The sequence below is a fragment of the Ammospiza nelsoni genome, chromosome 5, assembly GCF_027579445.1.
Source record: "Ammospiza nelsoni isolate bAmmNel1 chromosome 5, bAmmNel1.pri, whole genome shotgun sequence".
Taxonomy (NCBI): Eukaryota; Metazoa; Chordata; class Aves; order Passeriformes; family Passerellidae; genus Ammospiza; species Ammospiza nelsoni.
Window position 1 is genome coordinate 7,661,484 of NC_080637.1, and position 22,651 is coordinate 7,684,134.

A 22,651-nucleotide genomic window follows, 5' to 3' on the forward strand; every position below is an offset into this window, starting at 1 on the left:
CATTTTTTAAAAAAATTAGCCTGTCAAAAATTAGTTGTAGCATTTGCTTTAAGACTGCAACCTCTTAATTCCTGGCTTGTACCCAAATTTTCTAGGAGTGTAAGGATTCCAGCAGAGGGACCAGGAGGAAGTGATGTGTTTTCAGTTTAGGGCTGGTGAGAACTGCTATAAATTAACACTTGCCTGAACAGACTGGATTCCTCTATATTTGAGCTTTCTGTTCAAGGCAGCCTTGAAATTACATGCACAGTTTTCAGATATGAAATGAGCCAACACAAGAGGTTCTGTTTTGTCTGACTTTATTCACAGAGGTAGTTCCAACAGCAGTTCCACTCACTCAGGCTTGCTAAAAAATCCCAAAGTTGGTAGATCACATTTGGAATTTAAGTTAACAAATCCCACAAACAGCAGGGAAGGTGACAGTGGAGAAATACTGGCTCTTTAATATCCTTAGAATCATACAGAGATTGTGGCAGTGCTTTGTCCCTCCTGCCTCTGTTCCCTGTGGCAGAATGCTGGTTGGTTTAACATTCACATGTCACTAAACATGGCACAGCAACTGAAGGCACACTCAGAGGGGAGGGATGTTGTGCTAAATTATGTTTCATTCTTTGGGACTTAAGAACTTTGATGGAAAAGCTCAGGGATTTTTAGATGACTTCTGTGGTTTAGATATTTTGTAGGCACTCTAGGAAAAACCTGAATTACATTTTTATGTTAGAAGCTAAGAATTTTGGCAGTTATGATGGCACATGTGCAAGGAAAATGTATTGTCTTGATTTAAAACAGTGAAGTCTACAGTGTTGCAGAGGAGGTGAAGTTTTGTAGTACAAGAGCCTGTCTGGGACCAGGTCACCTTCTGTGGCTGAGTTACCTGCCAGAGCAGGACAGGGCTGGTAACTTGAGAACCACAGGATTTTAAATTCTTCTGAAGAAATTCAGAACAAACCAGAACACAGAGGAAGTGCTGACAAGTTGTTTGCAGTTGGAGGTGAAGCATAGACAGCAGTCTGCAGTACCTGACTCAGGAGTTAAAGCTCAGTGTCAAGAGACTTCTTGAAATGAACAATTTGGTTTAAAACAAATTAAAACCCCCTCACAACCTCAGTAATTCTCTAATCTGTTCTGCAGTTATTTTTAAAAATAACTGCAGTGAGGACTGATTAAATTGTTATAATAATGATAAACAATGGTAATAGGGATTAAAGCCAAATTACAACTGCCTTGTTTGCATGGTCATTCTTAGGTCTTCCTCCCCCCAGTTAATAGTGTGCTATTGTTTTAAAACCTGAGATCACATTACAAAGGCAAACTCTTAGAGCTCATGATAAACACTAAATTTCATTTAGTGTCTTACCTTTAGTTTTGTCTGGTCCATTTTTTATCTACTTACAGTCCTGGAGAATTGAACCTTGGGAGGTAGAAAGCTTTTCCTGTCCCTCCTGGGAATATTTCCTTTTCAGTATTTCATGGAAGGAACAGTAAAGGTACAAAGGCTACAAATTCCTGCTTCTGACAGTAAGATAATTCTGAATAAAGCATGACTCAGCATAGCTGCAGACAGTAACCAGCAGGAAAGAGAAAAATAATTCAGGTACTGATAGACATGCTGGGTATTACCACAAGGTAATCAGTTATACCTGCTCTCAGGAGACTTTCTTCTCACTGATTATGTTTTCACCTGCTGCAAGCTTCTTGTATAAATGGTGCAGTTTATCTGGCTGAGGTGCTTCAGCACCAGGAGTCAAGGGAATTTCAAAGTCAGAGGAGCTCTGGGAGTCCCTCCTCAGCTCCAGGTCAGGAGTCCTGGAGCTGTCACTTATTTCTGCCAGCACATCCTGAACATGGGCAGTGCCATCTTCTGCAGCTTTCTCACAGCCTTTGCTCTTCCAGCCACAGGCACCATCGTGGGCACAAGGTCTGTCCTGACCTGGTGGCTGCCCCCTGCTGCTGTCCAGCTGAGTGTCCCTGGGACTGTCCTGCAGCACAGGCACCACTGCCCTGCTCCCACCTGTGCTGAGCTCCAGGGCACTTCTCTCCTGGGAGCTGATGAGCACTGTGTCCATCTGGCTGTCCCAGCCCTGGCTCCCCTGCTCTGAGATGTGTGTTGACTGAGAAGAATTTTGGGAGGAGATGTGTGTTGAGTCACTTACTCCATCTGAATCACTGAAGAGTGACTGGGACCCACCAGCATCTGCTGAAGATGGGAGGTTGTCCTCATTTTCAGAGCTCTCCTCTAGTTTATTACCTGTAAAAAATTCATCCCAGCAAGGGACACTGGCATTAGACTCCTGCTGGTCACTTGTTACTCCATTGAAATTGGCTGTGGAAGTGCCATCTGGCTCATGGGAAAGAAACTGAACTGTATTTTTTTCAGGTTCTTCTTCATCATCATCATCATCATCATCATCATCATTTGATTCTTCACAGTCCACAAAGTCTACCTTGAGGGAGGTGTAAGTTGTGGTCTCTCTGTAACTTTCTGTGCTCTCATTAATGTTTCCTTCAGAGTTTTCAGCCTGTCCTGTGCTGGAGGGCCTGCTCTCTCCTCTCTGCTGTTTTGGAATCTTAGGCCTTGTGGAAATTAATTCTGAATCAAAGAGATCATCTTCATCTGGCAAGAAACAAACAAGATCACTAAGAAAAGTTCACATCTCTGCTAAAATCTTATTGAGAGCAAATTTTCAATAAAAATTAATTTAGTATAAATTGAGAAAAATATTCTTTAACACAGCTGGAGATTTTGCAGGATGATATTGGCAGTGTTTGCCTTGTCTAGCACAGTGCCTGACAGAGACAGACCAAGCTTTCCTAGGGCCGGTCTGGGACTGAGGGAACAAACTCCATCCAAAAACTTACAGGGCTGTTGAGCATTAAGTACATTTTAAGACTGCAAACAAGTGTGTTTGCACACAGTTAGTGCTCTCTCATCCTCCTAAGACCCAAGTTCACATAATTTCTATTTCTCCTTCCCAGCTGTTGCTTTGAACACACACACAGACTGTGGTGAACACCAAAGCTTTTGGCACCTCTGCTTAGTCTCAGACTTCCATTTAAGGTGCAGTAGCAGCAGCAGAACCTTTACCTGTATCAGATAATTCTCTCTTGTGGGCTCTCTTCAGGGTTCCTAAGGGCTTGTACCTGGGTTCCATGATTCTCCTGTATGACCTGCATAATGGCTTTAATCTGAAGGGAGTGAGAAAAGCAGTTAATATTTAGAACTCAGCAGATGCTTTTGGGAGCCAAAGTAAATCCATTAACTTGTTTTAAATACACTGCTCCATGCCTTTCATAGGCACTGCAGCAAAAATGTTAAAGCAAAGGCAGCAATACCTAAGGCAAAGTCCTTGACTCATTGGTGAGCTTCAGCAGCTGAAAGTTGGAAATCTGTCTTTTCAATATTTACCTTAAAACATGTTTCCTTTTTTTGGAAAGTATCCTGTAGTTCCTTCCTTACAGAAGACAAGCTGACGGTTCAAAATCTGACTACAGTTTTATTCAGTGATAATTAAGTGGAAGTCTCCTTTCTTACTAAGGAGGAAAGGAAAAAGGAACAGGGATTTTTGTTCTGTCCAGACTGACACACCACAGCTCTCCTGCTCCCTGAGGGTGCTTTTTAAGCTGCCAACATTTACAGCAGCACAGCACAACTGGCCTCTCTGATGCTGTGCAGGGGAGGAGTTCAAGTCCCCAGAGAAACCACCTTTAAAAGAAACTTCTGAGAAGTAGCAATGACAAATAGAAATGGGTCACAGAACAGAGTGAGATGAATCTGTATTCACCTTCCTCCCAAACAGAGTTTACCAGCAGAAAAGCCTCTACACACAGACAGAAGTAGAATACAAACTCTGAGACTCAGCTCAACATAAATGTATGCTTCAGAAAGCCCAAGTCTGTGGGACTGAACATAGAAAGAAAATCTGAATTATCAGACAAGTAAAGCCAAGCCTGAGAGGCTGGGATTCAGGAGGGGAATTGTCCTTACAGGAACAGAGTTTGGATCCCCTCCCTCCAGCAGCCCCTTGTCACTTACATTTCCATAACTTTGTCCTCTGTCCCACCCACTGGCAGCACATTGGGATACACATTCACAGGACAGATGTAGCTCAGGAAATCCTTGATCTGAATTCCAGAAAAGAAGAAGCAATTTAACAAATGACATCAACAGTTAAGAATGTCACTTAAAGGCAGAACTGATTCAAGCACATCCAAAAGTACTACTAGTGGTCTTTATGAAGAGACCAGTGCAGCCCATGACTCTGTCAAAGTGGGATCTCTGGAACAAGGAAACAGGCCTGAGAACTCAGCCTCACCTAACACCTCACTGCAATTATCAATTACTACACAAGACCATCCCTGTCCCTGAAAGAAATGGCTGGGCACACCTGGAATGTGATCCAGTGGTTCCCTGTCCTTTTGTCCTTACTGCTGCTCATCTTCTCAAATACACATTTTTCTTACTGGAGTTCAAGTCTCCAGTTATGCAGATCAGGTATTCCTTTCCTATTCCTAAAGTCTCTCCTGAAGTACCCTGTAAATGCCCATTATGACAAAACACACTGTTTTTTTCCAAGCCTTATTCTGTCATCTTCTAAATTATCTCCAGTAAATTTCTGCAGGAATTGTGTCTGGTTTGGGGCACTCCTGCTGAGCACTGAAAACACTTGCAGGCTGCAGTTAACACTGCTATCTGTACAGACACCAGGGCTGTCCTGGGGTGAGCAATAATGTAATTGCAATTTTGTATCTAGAAGTAATTTACTGTTATTTTATCCTGTTGCTGGTGCACTTGTTAGGAAATTCTTGTTTTTTCACTTCTATCTACTCCTGTTCATTCCTTACTGTTGGAAAGGGATTAGTTGAACCTGTAAAGAGACACAACTTGTGTTCTCCTTTAAATTGTCTCAAACCAGGACAAGGACCTATCTATTTTTGCATGTGGAGGTAGGAGTGTTAGAGTTACACTACCCCCCATATTCCACCAGCAAATTCCACACTGGTACCTCCATTTAAAATTCTGCATGGCAGAGCAAATTTAAATTTAACCAGGAGGTTAAAAACAGTACTGCCTTCCCCCATTTTGTAGTGCAAGACTTTGTGACAGTTCATTGTTAGCACTGATCCAGTTTCAGTTCAATTTCTTAGGAGAAAGTAGTGTTTTTTGAGCTGTATCAAGTCATGTTAAATGAAAGTGTGTGATTGTGGGGAGGATGCTGCCATGACCAATTTCCTTTTAGTCTTTTAACACAGGAAAAGGGGCAAGAGCAGCAGTCAGGTGAGAGAAAATTTGGTTTAAATATGTGAGCTGAGAAAAGAAGGCAAACCCACCCAAATCTAAGTCACAGCAGACAAACAACATATTGTAAACTAAAACTCCATGCTTTAAGCATTGCATAGTTACACAATAATCTAAAATAGAAAGCCAGTCAAAACAATTGTAGAAGTGATCTATATATTGAGAACAGAGAGTAGGAAATAGGCTTGTAATCCTGCCCTACTTTAACAAGTTCCTCTGCAGCTATATTAAAACTAATTTCTCTGTCATCAGCATTCAGAACTTCCTATCTCCTTACGTCTTATTACTGACAGGATTTTTTCTTATTATGATAAGTCATGTCATCCACTCCAGAAAAATCAAAACCCTTTTACATTTTCTTAATGTATACTCAGTACTATAAGCATACAAACCTCACTGTATGAAGAGTGGAAAGAGAAACAAGCTCTGTACATTCTCTCCCCAGTCCTAAAAAAACAGAAGAGGCACAGAAATTAGGTAATTGCTCTTCATCCTGGTCAACAGACCAGCATAACCCACTCTTGAAGTCCATTCTGAGATTCAATTATACACATATCAGGCAAGATACAATCCTGAAATAACAAGTTTCTGTGTGGCCCAAATGCTCACCTCACTATTACATTGGTTTTCTTTTTCCTTTCCCCAAACCACATTGTGGAGGGTTTGATGCTGATTACATGCAAGGGAGTTCCATTGAGGCAAGTCATCCCACAGGGCAGTCTGTTCCCTCGGAAGCAGTCATCATCCTGTCCAATGGATATAAAATTAAGTTCAACAGTGACCTTTTTTACCCAGAAATTAAGTAGCATAGTATCTAGCCAAACAAGGTTCCTCTCTCACTTCTAATTCCCTTGAAAGACCCTGTCACACCTTGGTTCTTTAGTGCAGCTGGCAAAGTGAATCAGTCAGAGATCAATGCCCCAGTGTGCCGTCTCAGGTTCTACCTGTGTTCCTCCAAACTGGAGCCCCCAGCCTGAGAGACATCCTGGAAATGGATGGCCACATGCTAAAGCCACACAGGCACCATCTGAGCTGCCTTTGATACACTGAAATGGGCAACACCTGATTGATCTACTCAGCTGCTTGTTCACTTCTTCACTTAAAAACAATTTTCAGGCTTCAAATACACTTAAATTACTTATAGCATAAACTGATATATTTTTCCCTTTTTTTTTCTTAAAAAACAAAACAACTTCAACCCACTAACTAAGGTTTTCACTCTGCTTAACATTAAGTCACCATTTCACCAGTCTTCATTAACCCAAGAGGCCCCAGACACCAGGACCTATAACCACATTTTCACTTTCAGAGCAAGGTCAGGGGAGGCTTTGCAGAACGAACGCACCCGAGGATGCCGGCAGGCGTGGATCTGCGTGCGCTGGTCTGTGGTAACGTGGCACAGGATTTCTGGCATGTTCCTGAACATATCAAGCTTGTTTGTGTGCACCTGGAGAAAGCCAGAGTTTACTCTTTATTAGTGGTTGCCAGACTGCAGCTGGAGCAGCTGTATAGATGTCATTCTGCTCTGCCCAAATGCTGGCAGGTATTGAAATTATTGCTCCCAATAATGTCCAAGCAGAGACGCGTCAGCCAAAACTTGGACATCTAGAACAAGTAGAATATATTACCTATACTAAAGAAGGATGAATACTCATGAGAAAATCAGAATATACATACTATTAATGCTGTATGCAAATTACTTTTATCATGCACAAAATAAAAGGGAGTGAGGTAAATACTGAGCTTGAAAACTGGGAATTAACTTCTCTTTGGAAAGTCCAGATGTTCCAGACTGAAGTCAACTAGTTACCTCATTCTGAGCACAACTGCACTTTTCAAGGGAAGTTAATGAAACAGGCATAACTGTGGGCTAGAGCAGCCTCTGAACAGCCATTGCCAGCTCAGTGCTGCCCACAATCATCACTGAGGATCTGTTCCAAAGCAGCAATTGGAGAAACATTACCTTGATTCCAAGTTCCTCGCTGAGGTTTATGAATAAATACTCATATCCATAAGCAGCTTTGCAGTTCAGCCACACAACATGATTACGAGACAGTGAGGTCCAGCTTCGCACCAACTCCAAGATCCCATTTAAACATTCCTCCTGAAAAGTGTGGAAAGTGCTGTCAAACACCTTGGAAGATACTTCCAAAGTGTTGTGATTTAGTAATGCAAAACGGCACTGCCTTGTAAGATCTTCCTAACAAAGGGGCAGTTAATTAATTAACACTTTTAAGGGCCTTTCTTCTCACAATTTATTAGACTTACCCGGCTTGGTATGTGATAAAATTTGGGATCACAAAAAGTAGTGTCCAAATACACACTCTGGATGTCTTTTACCCTGGAGGAGAGAAATGTGACATCAGAGTAAACATTTTACCACAGTGCTAAGACACACCACTTCCTCTCTCTACAAAAGGAGGTAATTCAACCTCTTCATTACAAAGAATACGTCAAAGAGGGCTTGTAACTGCAGTATTGCAATTATATTTAATCTAGACTAAAAAATGTGGAAAAAATAATGAATACCTAGCCAAATTGCCCATGCCATATGATCTTCTGTTCTTTTTATATCCTACAAATAGCTCACCTGGTCCCTGAATGCAAAAGCTCCATTCTGGCTGCTTCTCCTTTTGCAAGCCTGAAATCTCCTGTGTACAACACAGTGCCATTCTCACCTTCAAACAGAAACCTGCAGACAGCAACATTTGGGTCAAAGTCCTCATTAAATGCCAGGTGAGGAAACATTTAAAGTGTTGAAAGGACATACATGACTGAACCTGGACAGTGACCAGCTGGCAGAAGTGTCACCACCACATCTTCTTTCTGGAAAAGAGGGGTGAGCATTATTTTCAGACTGTAGTGAGTACTACCAGTACTTTTGTCAGCAATGCATTACTCCCCACAGCCTCCTGCACCATTTAGCATTGCTTTAAAACCAGAGTCTCTTCACACTGCAGCCACCATCCTGTCATGGCAGAATTGTATGGTGCTTATAAAGCAAGTTGGACAGAAGACAGTTCTACATACTTGGTAAGCAATAACAGAACAGTTTGGGTTCGAAGGGGCCTTTAAAGTTCATCCAGTCCAACTCCCCTGCAATAAGCAGGGACATCTTCAACTAGATCAGACTGCTCAGAGCCTCATCCTGACCTTGAATGTTTCATTGTAAAATGCTTCTTCCTTCTATCTAGTCTGAATCCAGCCTTTTTTAGTTTAGAACTACCACCCCTTTTTCTGTCACCACAGGAGAGGAGGGGCACATACATTTTAAAAATAGCTTGTGCACCTCAGATGCTGCAGCTGTGTTTCCTGTACTCATGTAAACAGCATTGCTGCCCATGACTGACATGAATCTTTTTTTCCTGTAACTTACCTCACCAGATGTTTCATCTTCTAAAGTAATCTGAGTTGGTGTTTCAACTTCCAATGCAACCTGTAACAAAATGATTAATTGCATTATAGGATTTACTGAACATTCTGTTTCATGTTTATGTCTAGTTATTTATTATGTAGACATCTGTAGCACTCACTGTGGCTAATGCTAAGCCTGTAAAATTAAACTCATTTTCACATAGTAAGTCATAAATTTCCATTTCCAGTGGAATAAATTTTTCTTAAAGTTATCTAAAAATTAAATGGAGATACCTCAGACAAGGTGTGCATGCCTAAAAGAGTTAGAGCATGTTGGAGTTCTATCAGCAACAGCTCTTGCTCCTCTGGATGGATCACATGCCTTATTTTTGGATGACTGCAAAGCCCAAAATCCCAGTCCCACAGCAGTGGATCTTGCAAGGACATCTCTGTGCTGCAGGACTTCCCACTGCCTCCAATACCAGAAGCAGAGCCCACAAATCACTGGAAGGACATATTCCTGTATTTGTGCAGAGATAATTATTTTTATTTCTGTAAAAAAACCTCATGTTCTGTTTTATAATGCCTATTTTATAATTAATAATTATTATAATATATAATAATATATTATATTAATAGATATAATATATAATATATAATATATTATATATAATAATTATTATAATATATAATAATATATTATATGAATAGATATAATAATTATGGTATAATTATTTTTATTTCTGTAAAAAAAACTCATGTTCTGTTTTATAATGCCTGCATCTGCAAAGGGAAGGAAATAACTCCAAGTTGCACCTGTAAATAACACTGATCCTTTGCACTCTGGCTCCAAACACTGCAAATCATGTAAATTTATGAAAATTTTCAGTGATTTTATACTACGACTTCTTCATGTTATAGTCCATTTTCCAAAAAGCAATCAGAAATTCATATAACTTCAGATTATATACACTCCGAGCAAAAAGAGACTTTCAATGAAGCCAAAGAGAAATAAAGGACAGAAGCAAAGAGACATGAACAAGGTCAGAAAATGAATACAAATTCAAATGTACAAGTGATCAATGTAAGGATGAAGGCCACGTAAAGCTGAAGTTGGGAGAGAAGGAAAAATTTTGTGGGGGGGAAAAATAATTCAACAACAATCAGCAATAAAGTAATGCCACATAGCAAGCAGCAGGAAAGGCACATTGTTGGCACTTAAGCCCTGAAACACTCTATCAACACCAATATTCAGACACTCCTGAGGAGCAGGGAGCTGCTTCTTTCTGAGAACCACTGCTTGGAAAGTGCTATTTTCAAAATAAACACAAACTCACAATATGATTCTCCCAAAACTTGTATTTCCAGTTAGTCAACAACAATTCCTTAGTTACTGGTGAGCAGTACAGTTTAACTTTCAAGCTGTGAGGAGACAAAAAACACAGATAAGTGTTTTTAAAGTAGACATGAGGAACAATCTAACAACACATCAGCACCTGGCACCCAGAACATCAAACCCTGCCCTCAGAAACCTCTCATGTGAGAAGAGCTGCAGAGCTGGAAGCCTGCAGGCTTCTCCTCAGCACAGCAAACCCAAACCTACCCCTGCCTGCATGGTTTGCAGACACAAATGCAGTGTGTGGTACATGGTCATGACCTATCTGCTGTTTTTCTACCCCTGCACACACCCCTGGAACAGGCACTAGGCACAGCCAGCACACAGCAGAACACATAATACTCCTCATGATGCTTGAGCTGTTGCACAGAGACCTGATGAGCAAAGAGATTCTCTGCTTACATCAGAGGAGATGCAATATCTACTCTAATAAATCAAAGAGAGCCTAGGAACTGGCCCACAACCTCCCTGGGCTCATTGCCACATTTGTCATCCTCATGGTGAAAAAGGTGTCCCTTGCCCCTTCTTTATGCACTTCCATGAAAAGTCTGGCTCCAGCTCCTCTACCCTTCCTGCAAGCAGTGATAAATTATTGTCTCCTACTCCTAGGGCTGAAGACATCCAGCTCTCCCAGCCTCTCCTCACACATGACTCAGCCCTGGCCCCAGACCAGCGTGCTGATGCTGACACCTATCAATTTACCATCCAGGGGAGCCCAGGCTGGACACAGTACCCCTGAAAGACTCACAGATGCTAGCCAGAGGGGAATAACTGTCTCCTTTAAACTGCTGGTTACCTGCTTGCTTATACACCTCAGAGAGCACTGCTGGCCCTTTCACTGCACAGGCACAGTACTGAACACTTCCAGACATCCTCATCAAGCTCATGAACATCATGGAGTTCAACAAGGCCAAGTGTACCTGAGTCTGGGCAACCCCTGCTATCAAAACAGACTGAGGGATAAATGGGTTAACAGCAGCCCTGCAGAAGATTTGGGGTACTGGTGGATGAGAGGGTGGCCGTGAGCCAGCAGTGTGCACATGCAGCCCAGAAAGCCAATCTTATCCTGGGCTGCATCACCCGGACTGGGCAGCAGGACAGGGCAGGGGGGTCTGCCCCACTCCTGTGAGCCCCACTGCAGGGCTGCACCAGCTCTGGGGCCCAGCACAAGGACAGGGATAGGGACCTGTTGGGGCAGGTCCAGAGGAGACAGCAGGATGCTCACAGGGCTGGAGCACCTTTGCTATGGAGACAGGCTGAGATAGCTGGGGTCCTTCAGCCTAGAGAAGAGAAAATTCTGGGGGGACATTACTGCTACCATTTGATATTTAAAAGGAGCTTTTAAGTATTATAGAGAGGGACTTTCTACAACGACACGGTGTGGACAAGGGGACTGACTTCAAATTGAGCGGGGGCAGGCCTAGATGAGATACAAGGAAGAAAATTTTTACAACGAGTGAGGATGGTGCGGCACTGGAACAAACTACCCAGAGAAATTGCGGATACCCCATCCCTGAAAGAGTCCGAGGCCAGCTGTAGTGGGAGGTGTCCCCGTCCCGTTCCTACCCTGGCATTGATGACCCACGGCAGCTCCTCCCGCTGTTCAGCTCAAGCTTTGGCGCGCACCGGCCGCCTCCCCCCTCAGCCGCCCCGCCTCCAGCCCGTACCTGCCCTCCAGCCGCCGCTTCAGGGCGGTCGCCCGCAGCCCCATCATGTGATCTGGGGAGAGAGGCACAGGGTCAGCCGGGGGACACGCGGGGCGGGGACAACGGACAGAGGGAGGCGCAGGGGGAGGGACACGCGGGGTGACGGAGGAGCACGCGGGGTGACGGAGGGACCGGCGGTGTCGGGGGTCCCTGCCGGCGGGCCCTCACCCTTGTGGCAGTGCGACAGGAAGAAGGCCCGCGCGCGGAGGTTGTCGTGGTCGAAGCGGTCGATGGACAGCGCCGGGTACTCGCGCGTGCGGCCCCCGAAACGGCTCATGGCGGGCGCCGCGCGCTTCCGCCCGCCCAGCCCTCAGCCAATCATGAGGCGACCCCGCCCCGCGCCGGCCTATCAGGGGCGGGCACGGCCTTTTTAAAGAGGCCATGGCGGGCGGTTGCCTGGCGACCGTTGGCGCCGTGAGGGGCTGGGGGGAGGCCGTGAGGGCGCCGCCATCGCGCCTCGGCCGCCGCCTCGCCCCGCCCCGCCTGGGAAAAGTCCCCGTTTTGCGTCTCTTGAACGGAGGTGGGCTTCCTTAAAGGCTGGGTGAGCGGTGGGAGCAGGGTGAAGTTACGGTCGCAGCGCAGTTACGGGTGCAGGCCGGGACGTCTGCCTGAGCATCTCAGGATGTACAGGGAACTGTAGGGTAGAGTAGGCAGAAGCCACTGGAAGGAGGGGAACTTAGACTAGGTATTGGGAAAAATTATTTTACAGTGCGGGCAGTGGGGCGCTGGGACAGGTTTCCCAGGGAGGTTGTGCTGCCCCAGCTCTGGGACAGTTCAAGGCCAGGTTGGATGGGGCTTTGACCAACCTGATCTCACTGAAGGTGTCTGAACGAGATTATTTTTAAGCGCCTTTCCAACCCCTTGACATCCTCTGAAATCTGTTACTGGCTCTTCTGAGACCCCAGGCAGGTCCTGTGTTTGCCGACTTAAGTGGTGTAGGCGGTGCCCCAGGGCCTCTCCTGCCTGGGGCCGCGGTGCTCCTTGTCCGGGCTGGGGATGCCGCAGGGCTCCCTGTCCCGCTGGATATCCTGGCCTGGAGCCGAGGTGCCCCTCCTCTTCACTTTCAAGTTTGCTGCTGAATATGGGCGTGCACCATAGGTATACCAAAAAGGGTGAAGGTACAGCCACCACTCCTCCCCAGCAGCAGGCACACAGGCTGTGAGCCACAGTCCTGCTCCACCTGGAGCCCTCACTCATGACAGCCCTCCCCCAGTGGCGAATTTTTCAGGATTCATCCTGTTCCTGCTCCAGTGGATGGAAATTTAGTGCCCCTACCTATTCCAGATATCATAAGTGCTCATACCCCCAGCCCGACTGCCAGAGCTGGCACCAGTGTTCATTCATACACAGATGTCACCAGGAGCTGGCACTTTGTCCTTGCAGCACACACACACGTGGAATACAGAGTTTGTGCAGAGAGACAGTTAAGATTGAAGAAGATACAAAAGGGTAGGACAGTCTGTGATGATCAGGTGTGAGGCTTTGCTGGACAGGTCATACTGACTGGTCCTGTTTTACACAGGACAGGTTTATTTTATACTTTCTGTCTATTCCCATCTTTGTTTCTCACTGCTCCTGCACCTTCCTCACAGAGATCTGTACAGTTCCATGGATTCCCACACCTCTCTAAGTCTGGGGCCCCCTGGTTAAATCTTACTGGTGCAAAGTCCAGGTTGGTCTCCCTGGATGTCATTCCTGTAGTTTCATGAACTTCAGCATCTATTAGTGCTGGAGCTGAGGTTTGTTTATGAGTGTTTGTTTTGTCGGATCTAAATCTCTGCATTTTTTGTTTGTTTTCCCCTTTTTCCCAAAATTTCCAACGGACAAGGTCCCTAATCAGATAACCTTGTTGGAATAAACATTCTCACACTCTTCACACACCATAGGTGTGGTTCTCATCATCACTTTCCTCATTTGCTGCTCAGGTTTGAGTCCCCATATATTGTTTTATGTCTTCCTCCCTTTCCTGTAACCCCATGTTGCAGTGAAAGTGCTCCTTGGGCAGATGCCCTAGGGGAGCAGACACTTTCCTCCCACAAACCCTCACAGCTTGTGTAACTGTTCAGGAAACCACCATCAGTGAACCCAGGCTGGTTAGGATTCCACAGTGTTATGATTAACATCAAAAAATGTGTTCCCAAGGCCAAATCACTCACTGTTTACCCTAAATTAGGAGCTGGCAAACATTGTCATCTCAGCAAAGGGACTTCACTGTTCAAAAGTCCACTTCACTGTTCAAAAATTCCCCTTAAATAAAAATGTTAATATTAAACTGAATATTTCTTACCATTCTCTTGTTTTCTTTATTTGCCTTTGTCTGTCTGTTGTCTTTCATCCCTTCCCTGAATTCCTGGCTGGAGTACAGCTGTCCCCTGCTCTGGTACAATGAAAACAGCTCTGTGCCTGGAATTTGGACACACAATAGACACAGAGTACAACTTTTAAATAGCAGCCCTAAGATGAGATGCTTTCATTATGTGAATTCACTAAGCTGGAACTTTCAATGAATGATCTTTATTTTTTTGGGCAGGAACGCCTGTGGACAGGCACTGTGAATTAATGGTGACTCAAGAAGAGCCAGACCCACCCACATGTGTTGAAGAAAAACCTTCATTAGGTGAATCCAACATGTCCAGTAAGGAAGCACTTAACACTGAGGACATGTAAGTTATCACAGGACACTTCATTTCATTCTGGCTTAGCATTTATTAGGATCTAATATTATTGCTCATCATATTGACTGTCTAAAGTTAATATTGACTGACAACAGTTCTCATCAAACTGATAAAACTGATAAAAAATACGGAGCTTGAAAAATCCTGTGATGGCTACAAAAGAGCCCTTTGCAGCACAGGAGAAACAAACTTACCCTACTTATACCCTGAATTTAGAATAAGGATCTCTGCTTATCCTGTTAATTGGTATTTGATACCTCATAACCAGGTGGGAAAATTACTTTTTTAGTTTAGTGAGTGGCTGCTTTCAATTGAAAACTGCTGCAGTGCCTGGTAAAAGAATGCTTGGAGTATTGAACTGCAAGAAATGGTCCAGTGGTGCCAGAAAAATGCCCTTTTACATTTTTTATTGGTCTCTAATAAATGTATTTGATAAGAGATGAAAGGCCCTTTCTTTGTCTGCTGCTGGCTCTCATACAAACAGGTGACAGGTGTGCAGACTTCTTTCTGCTAGTCCACATTGTGATAACAACAATTCTTGATAGAATTCTCCCAAAGATTTTTATCATGTGCTGCAAGACTTTTTTTCCAATTTCTGCTTTTCTAAAAGACTGGTGACATTTTGCATTTGATATTATTTCAGCATTCAACTTTTCAAGCTCTCTGTTGATATAGGAACTTGCCAAATAAAGAAATTGGGCAAGGCTTGGAGGTAGCATGGTACTCACAGGAAAGGAAGCTGTTCATCCTCTCACTGCAAAATCCAGAAGCTTTAATTCCTTGGAGATCCTTTCCTAGTTATGCAGCTGAAGCTTGGTGACATTTCAAAACTGGGAAAGGACTCATCTCTGATCATTCCTGCCAGGCATGATAGTGATGGGTGTGTTTTGCTGGCAGAAGCAACAACAGTTCTATTTGAGCAGCAAAATAAGATATGCTTAGGAAAGCAAATACAATGAAATTCAGAAATCAAATTATTTATTTTTTTAATGTAGTTCAAATCCATCCCTGGTCAGTATCCACTGTCTACAATTTTTAATTGCTTTTTTGTTGCTGTTGTTTTTAGTTTGTTTGGTTTTTTTTCTCATTTATCTATTTAGTTAATTTTCTTTTGAGTTTGAGTTGCAGCTTGTCCCAGTTCTGCTCTATTCAGGTTTAGCAGCTGATTAACCTGTTTGCTGTGCCTCAGCAGACTGAACAAATGGGTTTTGTGTGAGGAAGAAGTCAGTGGCAGTCTGTTTGCTAGGGCAAAGGTAGAAAACAAGAATTCTGGCAGGTTGTGGATAAGGAGATAAACTGGATCTCCTTATCCAGTTTATCTCTGAAGACCTCATCAGCCATTGGCACTGTGGCCATGTCACTGACTGCGCATTTCTCCTTTCCCCTCCTCTCCCATCCTGAGTGTTTGCTGTTCTTCAGTAACAGCCCAGATCTTCATTCTGTGGTTCCCAGTTTGGTGCCCCTACAGGAGCAAGAAAGAAAAATCTGGAAATTTGCCTGCCTACCCCAAGGGGACAACAACTGCAAAGATGTGAAATTCAAAATTACTGCATTTAGTATTTTTTTTAATTCATCAATATGCACAGTTAAATTTTAGGAGGGTTGAGTCAAAATATGTACAAAAGTACAGATGAGTTGGGTTTGACATCAAGCAATGCATTTAATTGGATTCCAACTGCTTGTAACTTTTTCCTTTTTTAACCTCAGACTTTGTACTCTGTAATTCCTTTATTTTAAAATTTTGTTCTATCCATTACTCTCTGTCCCCAACAAAATCACTTGCTTCTGTCTTCTCTATTTAATTTTTTAAGTTTAATTTCAGGAAGATGCCTAAAGATTCTGAAGTCACCACTGAAGCTGACATCAAACCAAAATCTGTGCGTCGTGCCAAGACATGGTCAGATGTTGTAGAGAACTTATACAGATTTCAGCAAGCTGGATACAGAGATGAGGTGGAATATAAACAAGTAAAACAAGTTGAACAGGTAAGATTTAGAACTTTGTAAGAGTTACTACTTTAAACTTCTGTCTCATACAAAATGATTAAATAAAAATGGAGGTGCTGCTTATTTCCTTTCATTTAGGCTAAGTTCTGATGCAGTGTATTTCCTCACAGGTCTGACTTGAATTCTTGAGCTGTTGTTAACTGTGTAGAATAACTCATTTCACAGAAGTGAAGCAGAAACACTCCCCAGCCTGTGTTTTGTTCCCCATCTCTGATGCATTTAGAAGCATCACAGATCTCTTTGAACAGATGTACCTGATCTCCAAAGGAATCATTCAGTGTTCAGGAAAGAAACATTTCAAAGTGAGCACTCTGAAGCTTCCCCTTAGTCTGTCAATGGACTTGATGGGAAACTTGTGGATTGTCCATGGAGTCAGTCCTGTGTCAGGCTACTGCTTCAGTTTGCAGTTGGATTGTGTGCTAGGCTTTGTGCACACTCAGGGCTTGGCCTCTATCAAAATGATGTTCACAAGGGAAATATTTGAGCTGTACTAAAGGCAGTTGGGACACAGGCTCTTGTCAACACCAGGGACTTGTGCCTCTGCTCACTGCAGCTGTTAGTGATGCTCCCCAGCACCTCAAATGAGCTATTGAGTAGTGGCCAAATTTCCATGGTTACTCTACATTCAAAATAGCAACCAACAGGTTAATGCAGCAAACAATATAGCATTTTTATTATAGGTCTGTAATTTAGCTTCTAAAACAGCAAATATAGTATGGAGAACACTCTTTTAAAATATGCTGACCTGCCGTGCACATAAGAAAGAACAGAAAGTTCCAAGAAACTCACTCCCCATCCAGTTAACTCAAAACACAGCAAAACACATTGATGTGCATAGTAAATGCAGTTTGATGTGCATAATAAAATGCAGTTTATTATTTTACTGTGGGCTCTGATACCACTGCAAAGGCTGTGGTATAATTTTCAGTAAGTGCAGAAGGAAATCACATAATTATTGTGGTAGGTCTTGTGTTCAAGATTTATGGCAGGGCACAGCCCCTTGTAGTTAAACCCTGATGAGAGTTAAAGAACTGACTAATTGTAATGTGAGTGAGCATTCAGTTCCAGCATGCCAGGGCCTGGCAGTTATCCTTTCAACTTGCATATTCCAAAATTTCTTGTTTAGTCCACATTAGTCTATAATGCAGTTGTTACTAAAGATGCAGTTATAATGTAGGTGGAATGAATATTAAGGTTGTTATGTTTAGACAGACAATGCCAATAACACAGCTGTATGCCTGAAGCCATAAGGTAAGTGATGAAACCACTTCTGGGGTTCTCCAATTAGAGAATGCTCTAGTCTGACATCCTGCTGTCAGCTCTGCCTGGATGAGAAATAAGATGCTTATTACCTGATTTTTATGGTTTAGTTTAATCAGAAGCTGTCATAGATGCTCAAGCTGAAAGAGCTACTGAAGCCATAAAGCTGTTGAATGTGCAGATGCTGAAGTCTTTAATTTAAAGCTTTACACTGTAAAACAGTGAAGAGCACCAGGGTGATGCTGAGTTTATGTGGGACTGATCCTACTGTCTTTGAGACTGATACAGAGTGAAGCTTACTTTATTTTCATTAAATTACTAATGAAAAGCACATTTTTCATGGTCAGAAGGATCTAAAAGAAATCTTTAAATATATGTCAGTCTTACAGAAGCAGAGCCTTGCAGCCTCTCAGATTACTGAATAACAGCAATGTTATATTCCTAAACAAGGTGTTTAAAAATCTTTGACTTGTCCAATTTTAAATTAGCCTTTTAAATATCCTTGGATTCCTATTTCTAGGCTTTTCAGATCACATAACTTTATACTAAACCTGAAAACTGGTTTCTGTCATCTTGTTCTCAATCTGTTTTCAAAAGTTCAGCAAGTTAATAGAAAAATAGTATTTAGATGCAAATGAGGGTTTCCTATGAAAGTATACCCTATATTCCTTGCAATGTCATGCACAAGCATCATTTAATGTGAGCATGTTCAGGTGATTTTATATCCTTTTTGTTCTACTTGTAGGTAGATTTCTGGCCAGAAACTGGATTTGTTAAGAAACTCCAGAGAAGGGACAATACATTCTATTATTACAACAGGCAAAGAGAATGTGAAGACAAAGATGTCCGAAAAGTGAAAATTTATGTGTATTAGAGTTGTTACTGTTCTGGTGGGTTTATCTTTATAAATAATTTTTAAGACCTGTAAGTAAATGAACTGTGTAATCTGGTTTACCTTAAGTATTCATGTCATGCTTAGATACAAAGGGGAGTGCTGGAAATGCAGAGAAGCCTGAACTATAGACATTGAAACTTCACTTTCTCATTCCTATAACTACAAGTCTTTTTATTGCTCATTTTCCTGCTTACAAATGCTTTGACATAAAGCTAAAAAGCTGGTGAATGGGCATCATATATTTCCGTTAACTGTATAACATCCATTGTAAGTACAAACATCAATCTTTATTCCAAACAATATAATCTAATTGACACTGGTTAATGTTAGCCACAGTCTCTTGTGGTAGCTAAGGGTTATGAGACTCCAAAGGGCCACAGTGAGGGCAGAGCACTGACTGACATTTCCTTGGAGCAGAAAAACAAGCAATTAATTTAAATGGAGGATGCTGAACAATCAAATAACAATGGCCAGTGCTGAGACTGGGAGATTGTGACAGAAAGAGTCACAACAGAAATGTCTTTTTGTCTATCCCCAAAGTATTTTTGTCAGGTGCCAGTATTAATTACTCAAAGAGGAAGTATTAATTGATTTAGTAGCATATGCCTTCTTGGGGGGGTGAATTGTGGATTCACAGATGCTGGGAACATGGAGTGTAAAACTCCGGGAAGAACATGAAATCCACACTCAGTAATATTTAGGGGAAAGTGACATGCACAGATGATACGTGGGATTTCTGTGCAGAATTCATCTCATCTAACTTCAAATGTCACATTATCAACATCCACACCTGATCCTGGCATTTGGACAGCCTTTGTTCTGAATAGAGAGGAGTTATTGTGGGCACAATTAATTTTAAGTGCAGCTATGTAATGCTTTCTTTGAATGTGCTGCTGTGACATCAGCTCTGCAGCTGCCTATACCTGGGCTACTGAGACACTCAATGGAGATGAGGGACTGTACTTACCTTCACTCATGAGGGGATTTACTTCAAATACTTTGAGATGCCAAAATTCTTGATAATTGACCAGCAGAACAGACTGTTGTTATGTAAACCAGCAGGTGTGTTTGAGATAGTTACAAAAAGCTTGTTATTAATATTTCCTATCTCTAGACTGTTGACCAAGGCTATCTAAACTTAGTTTTAGGCACGAGTTAGCAGTGTACATTTGACCACCTGTCTCATGAATATTCTTCATTTATTTGAGCCTAAGATGGAAGCAGACACAAGATGAGAAATAGAGGACTTACAGCTCCTAGTCAAAATAAGCAGTATGAATGCAATATTTAAAAGACCTCATTGACAATGACTGCTGATGTTCTCCTCATCTTATTTAGACCACTTGGAAAGTTTTAGCTTAAATTTGTATGAGCTCTGTTACAGAAATGACTGAAAGATATTGTGAAACAACGATGAAACTTATATTCTCAGAAGGTATTAATGGCATAGAGAGTTACTGCAATGTAGAGAAAATAAAGCATTGCTGCAATGAATGTCACTTCAGCCTTTCATTATGGTTTCTTTTATGCTTGGAGTGCTCTGGATGTACTTTTCAAAGACAGGACTTTTTGCATACTTTGCAGTTAAATAGTGGGAACAGAGCAATTATGAGATAGCCCATCTATTTTGTCACTTTAGATTAGTGGATCTCACTTTGTAAACTTTATAGATTCCTAAAAACAAAACATTCCAGTGGACATGAAAACAGCCTTTAAAGAATTTCACAAAAAAATAGATGTGGTGTATAGCCAGCTCAAATTTATTGTCAGAAATTATTGCTATCAGCACACACAGAAGAAGTGAGAACATTTGGTACAGTCATTTTCTCAGTCTATTAAAAGGATATAGTTGGGCATTCGAGAACAGGAATTAAAACTGCAGGTCACTTTTTAGGATTTAATGTGATTTTTTTTTTCTTCAAGAAAGATTTTTAAAAGTTGAAACACATATAAGAGATTATTCTGGCATTCCCTCATTTTACCTGACTACTCCTCAATATTTCTGCAATATTGCTGGATGCTTCTGTCTGTGTTTTAAAACCATGAGTGTGCATTTCATGCAGCCCGTGGATATTTCACTTCAAATGAATAGCATGGGAATTCATGTTCCACTTTATGGGAGTTGACAGATCCTTTCCACTTTGAGACTGAATTACCTAGATATTACTTACAGTTTTCAGCATTGTCAATGTAAAAAAGATTGAATGGCACTGTGATATTTAAAAGACTCACAGGATGAAAGAGAAAGACAAGCCTTGTGATTAGCAAGACCAGTTTACAGAAATGGCCTTTGTCAAGACTGGTGAATTTGGGAGTTCTCTCAGTTCATTAGGGAAACAGCAGATTTTGTACTGGCACTGTTGGTTTCAGTTATAGTTGTCCTTTGACATCCTTTGCCATCCAGTTTGTGCTGAGATGATGTGACCACTCCTCCAGCCTGCCAAAGCTCCTCCTGACCAGGCTTTGGCATTCAGCTGTGCTGGCTGAGCATGGAGCTGATACCTGAGCACCAACAAGGTTTCCCCTGCTGCCTGTGTGCTGATGTATCTTTCACTCAGAAGAGCTGTCAAAAGAACTCTGTGTTTTCTCTTATCTGATACTTCTGATAAGAGAAATATCTGAAACATTTCTTAACTGAAATATCCCTACCTCAGTTTTAACAGGTGCAGAGCTGTGAGCTCACTTGTCTCTTGAGCTTAGTTATGAAGGAATATCAGAAGTAAACAATCTGGGGAAGCTGTGCTTCATTTAAGGGTGACACAACAGTACTTATCAACATAAATAATTTCTAAACATCATTATACAAACTCTTTTACTGAATTTTAAAGACATAAAGCGCATATTTCAAGTTTTATTGCCTAGAGATGAAAATATGTGCTATTTTTCTGATTTGAGTCTTAGTAAAAGGTAATTATGTAAAAAATACTTTTCCAGGTACTTATCTGTTGGTATTTCTCTTATCAGGGAATACTGTACTGCTCTCAATTGCAGCAGCTCAAGGAATGGCTGGTGGCAAGGCTTTCTGTTAGATTGCAGCTGCCTAAGCCTGATCTAATTCCCTTCATAGCTTTGTACAAGAAGAATAAATCCTTTCTGTGCCTGTAGAAGCTCACAAGAGTAGAGAAAACAAAGTTCCAAGATCTACTTTTCAGACTTTGTGTTTGACTGCTACATGTGAAATGGCAAGAGTGCTACCTGGGGTGTTCCAGGCTGCTGTGCTCTGTTTTTCAGGCTTTGCTGGAATCCATTTTGGAGCAGTGTTTTCTGACAGTGATACCATGGTTGTTTGGTTGCTTTGCAGTCACAGCAGCTCAAAGCTCCACACAGAAGGATGGTAGAATTGTTTTGATTTTTCACTTAGGCATCCAAATGGACAGTTGATTTTCCATCACTGAAGATAGTTGAACCTCAACCTTTTGGCTTTCAAACAGCTTTCATACTGTTTCAAAGTGTTGAAAATGGTTGGCCTCAAAACTCATTAAGAGCAACTTTCTAACTCAGCAGCTGTTGGTGCTGCTTTTCCTCACATTGTTGATACAAATGAAGGTGTCGGAAAGCAGCTGGAATGGAATTGCCCTACACTCTTTGCAGGTTCTTTCTTGGTACTCCTGTTCCACTGAATTTATCTTATTCATTGGAGCTACTTTCTCAGTAGCCTGCCTGTGCTGAACACCTGTCAGCAACTGTAATTACTTTAAAAAACCCCACAATTTCTTTCTTGTTGCAATTGAGACTGCATTTAATTCAAGTCTGAAGCACAGCACCCTCACAAACAGCATTTGGCATGGTGACTGGGGAATATCTGCTGACAGCAGAGTTCCAGGGTGGCACCCAAAAAATTACTGCAATGTAACTTTGAACAAACATAATCATTTTTATGGATGCTTTGTTCTGCCAGTGTATTTACATCTCAGTGTTGAGATAGAGAATCTTTGCTGCTTGTTACTTTTGTGGGTCTTTTTTCCCCCTCAATTCTCTCCCATACTCTCTGCCTTCACAGACACTCCTCTCTCATGGATCCCTTGAAAAGCCTGTCCAGTGTCCTCTATCCTGGCTCCCTCAA

General features: G+C 42.2%; 2 protein-coding genes across 4 annotated transcripts; one reads left to right on the forward strand and one right to left on the reverse strand.

Moving 5' to 3' along the window:
* Window positions 1–322: 322 nt before the first annotated feature.
* DCLRE1C (DNA cross-link repair 1C) lies at window positions 323–12,029 on the reverse strand. Its single transcript, XM_059472422.1, has 14 exons — window positions 11,921–12,029; window positions 11,714–11,765; window positions 9,988–10,072; window positions 8,673–8,732; window positions 8,067–8,122; window positions 7,887–7,988; window positions 7,565–7,637; window positions 7,260–7,400; window positions 6,642–6,743; window positions 5,906–6,042; window positions 5,689–5,743; window positions 4,034–4,122; window positions 3,086–3,186; window positions 323–2,614 (listed from the first exon to the last, which is right to left on the reverse strand). Exons 1-14 carry the CDS (start codon window positions 12,027–12,029, stop codon window positions 1,647–1,649), a joined length of 2,130 nt encoding a protein of 709 aa, XP_059328405.1. The 3' UTR covers window positions 323–1,646.
* A 50-nt stretch (window positions 12,030–12,079) lies between these two features.
* On the forward strand, window positions 12,080–20,087 carry MEIG1 (meiosis/spermiogenesis associated 1). Of its 3 annotated transcripts, none has more exons than XM_059472372.1 (4): window positions 12,080–12,272; window positions 14,283–14,415; window positions 16,250–16,412; window positions 18,439–20,087. In XM_059472372.1, exons 1-4 carry the CDS (start codon window positions 12,134–12,136, stop codon window positions 18,565–18,567), a joined length of 564 nt encoding a protein of 187 aa, XP_059328355.1. In that variant the 5' UTR covers window positions 12,080–12,133; the 3' UTR covers window positions 18,568–20,087. The 3 variants fall into 3 exon arrangements, with proteins under 3 accessions (XP_059328355.1, XP_059328356.1, XP_059328357.1); XM_059472373.1 differs by having other exon boundaries at window positions 12,202–12,272; window positions 16,239–16,412; XM_059472374.1 differs by lacking the exon at window positions 12,080–12,272 and having other exon boundaries at window positions 14,304–14,415; window positions 16,254–16,412.
* The last annotated feature ends 2,564 nt before the right edge of the window (window positions 20,088–22,651 follow it).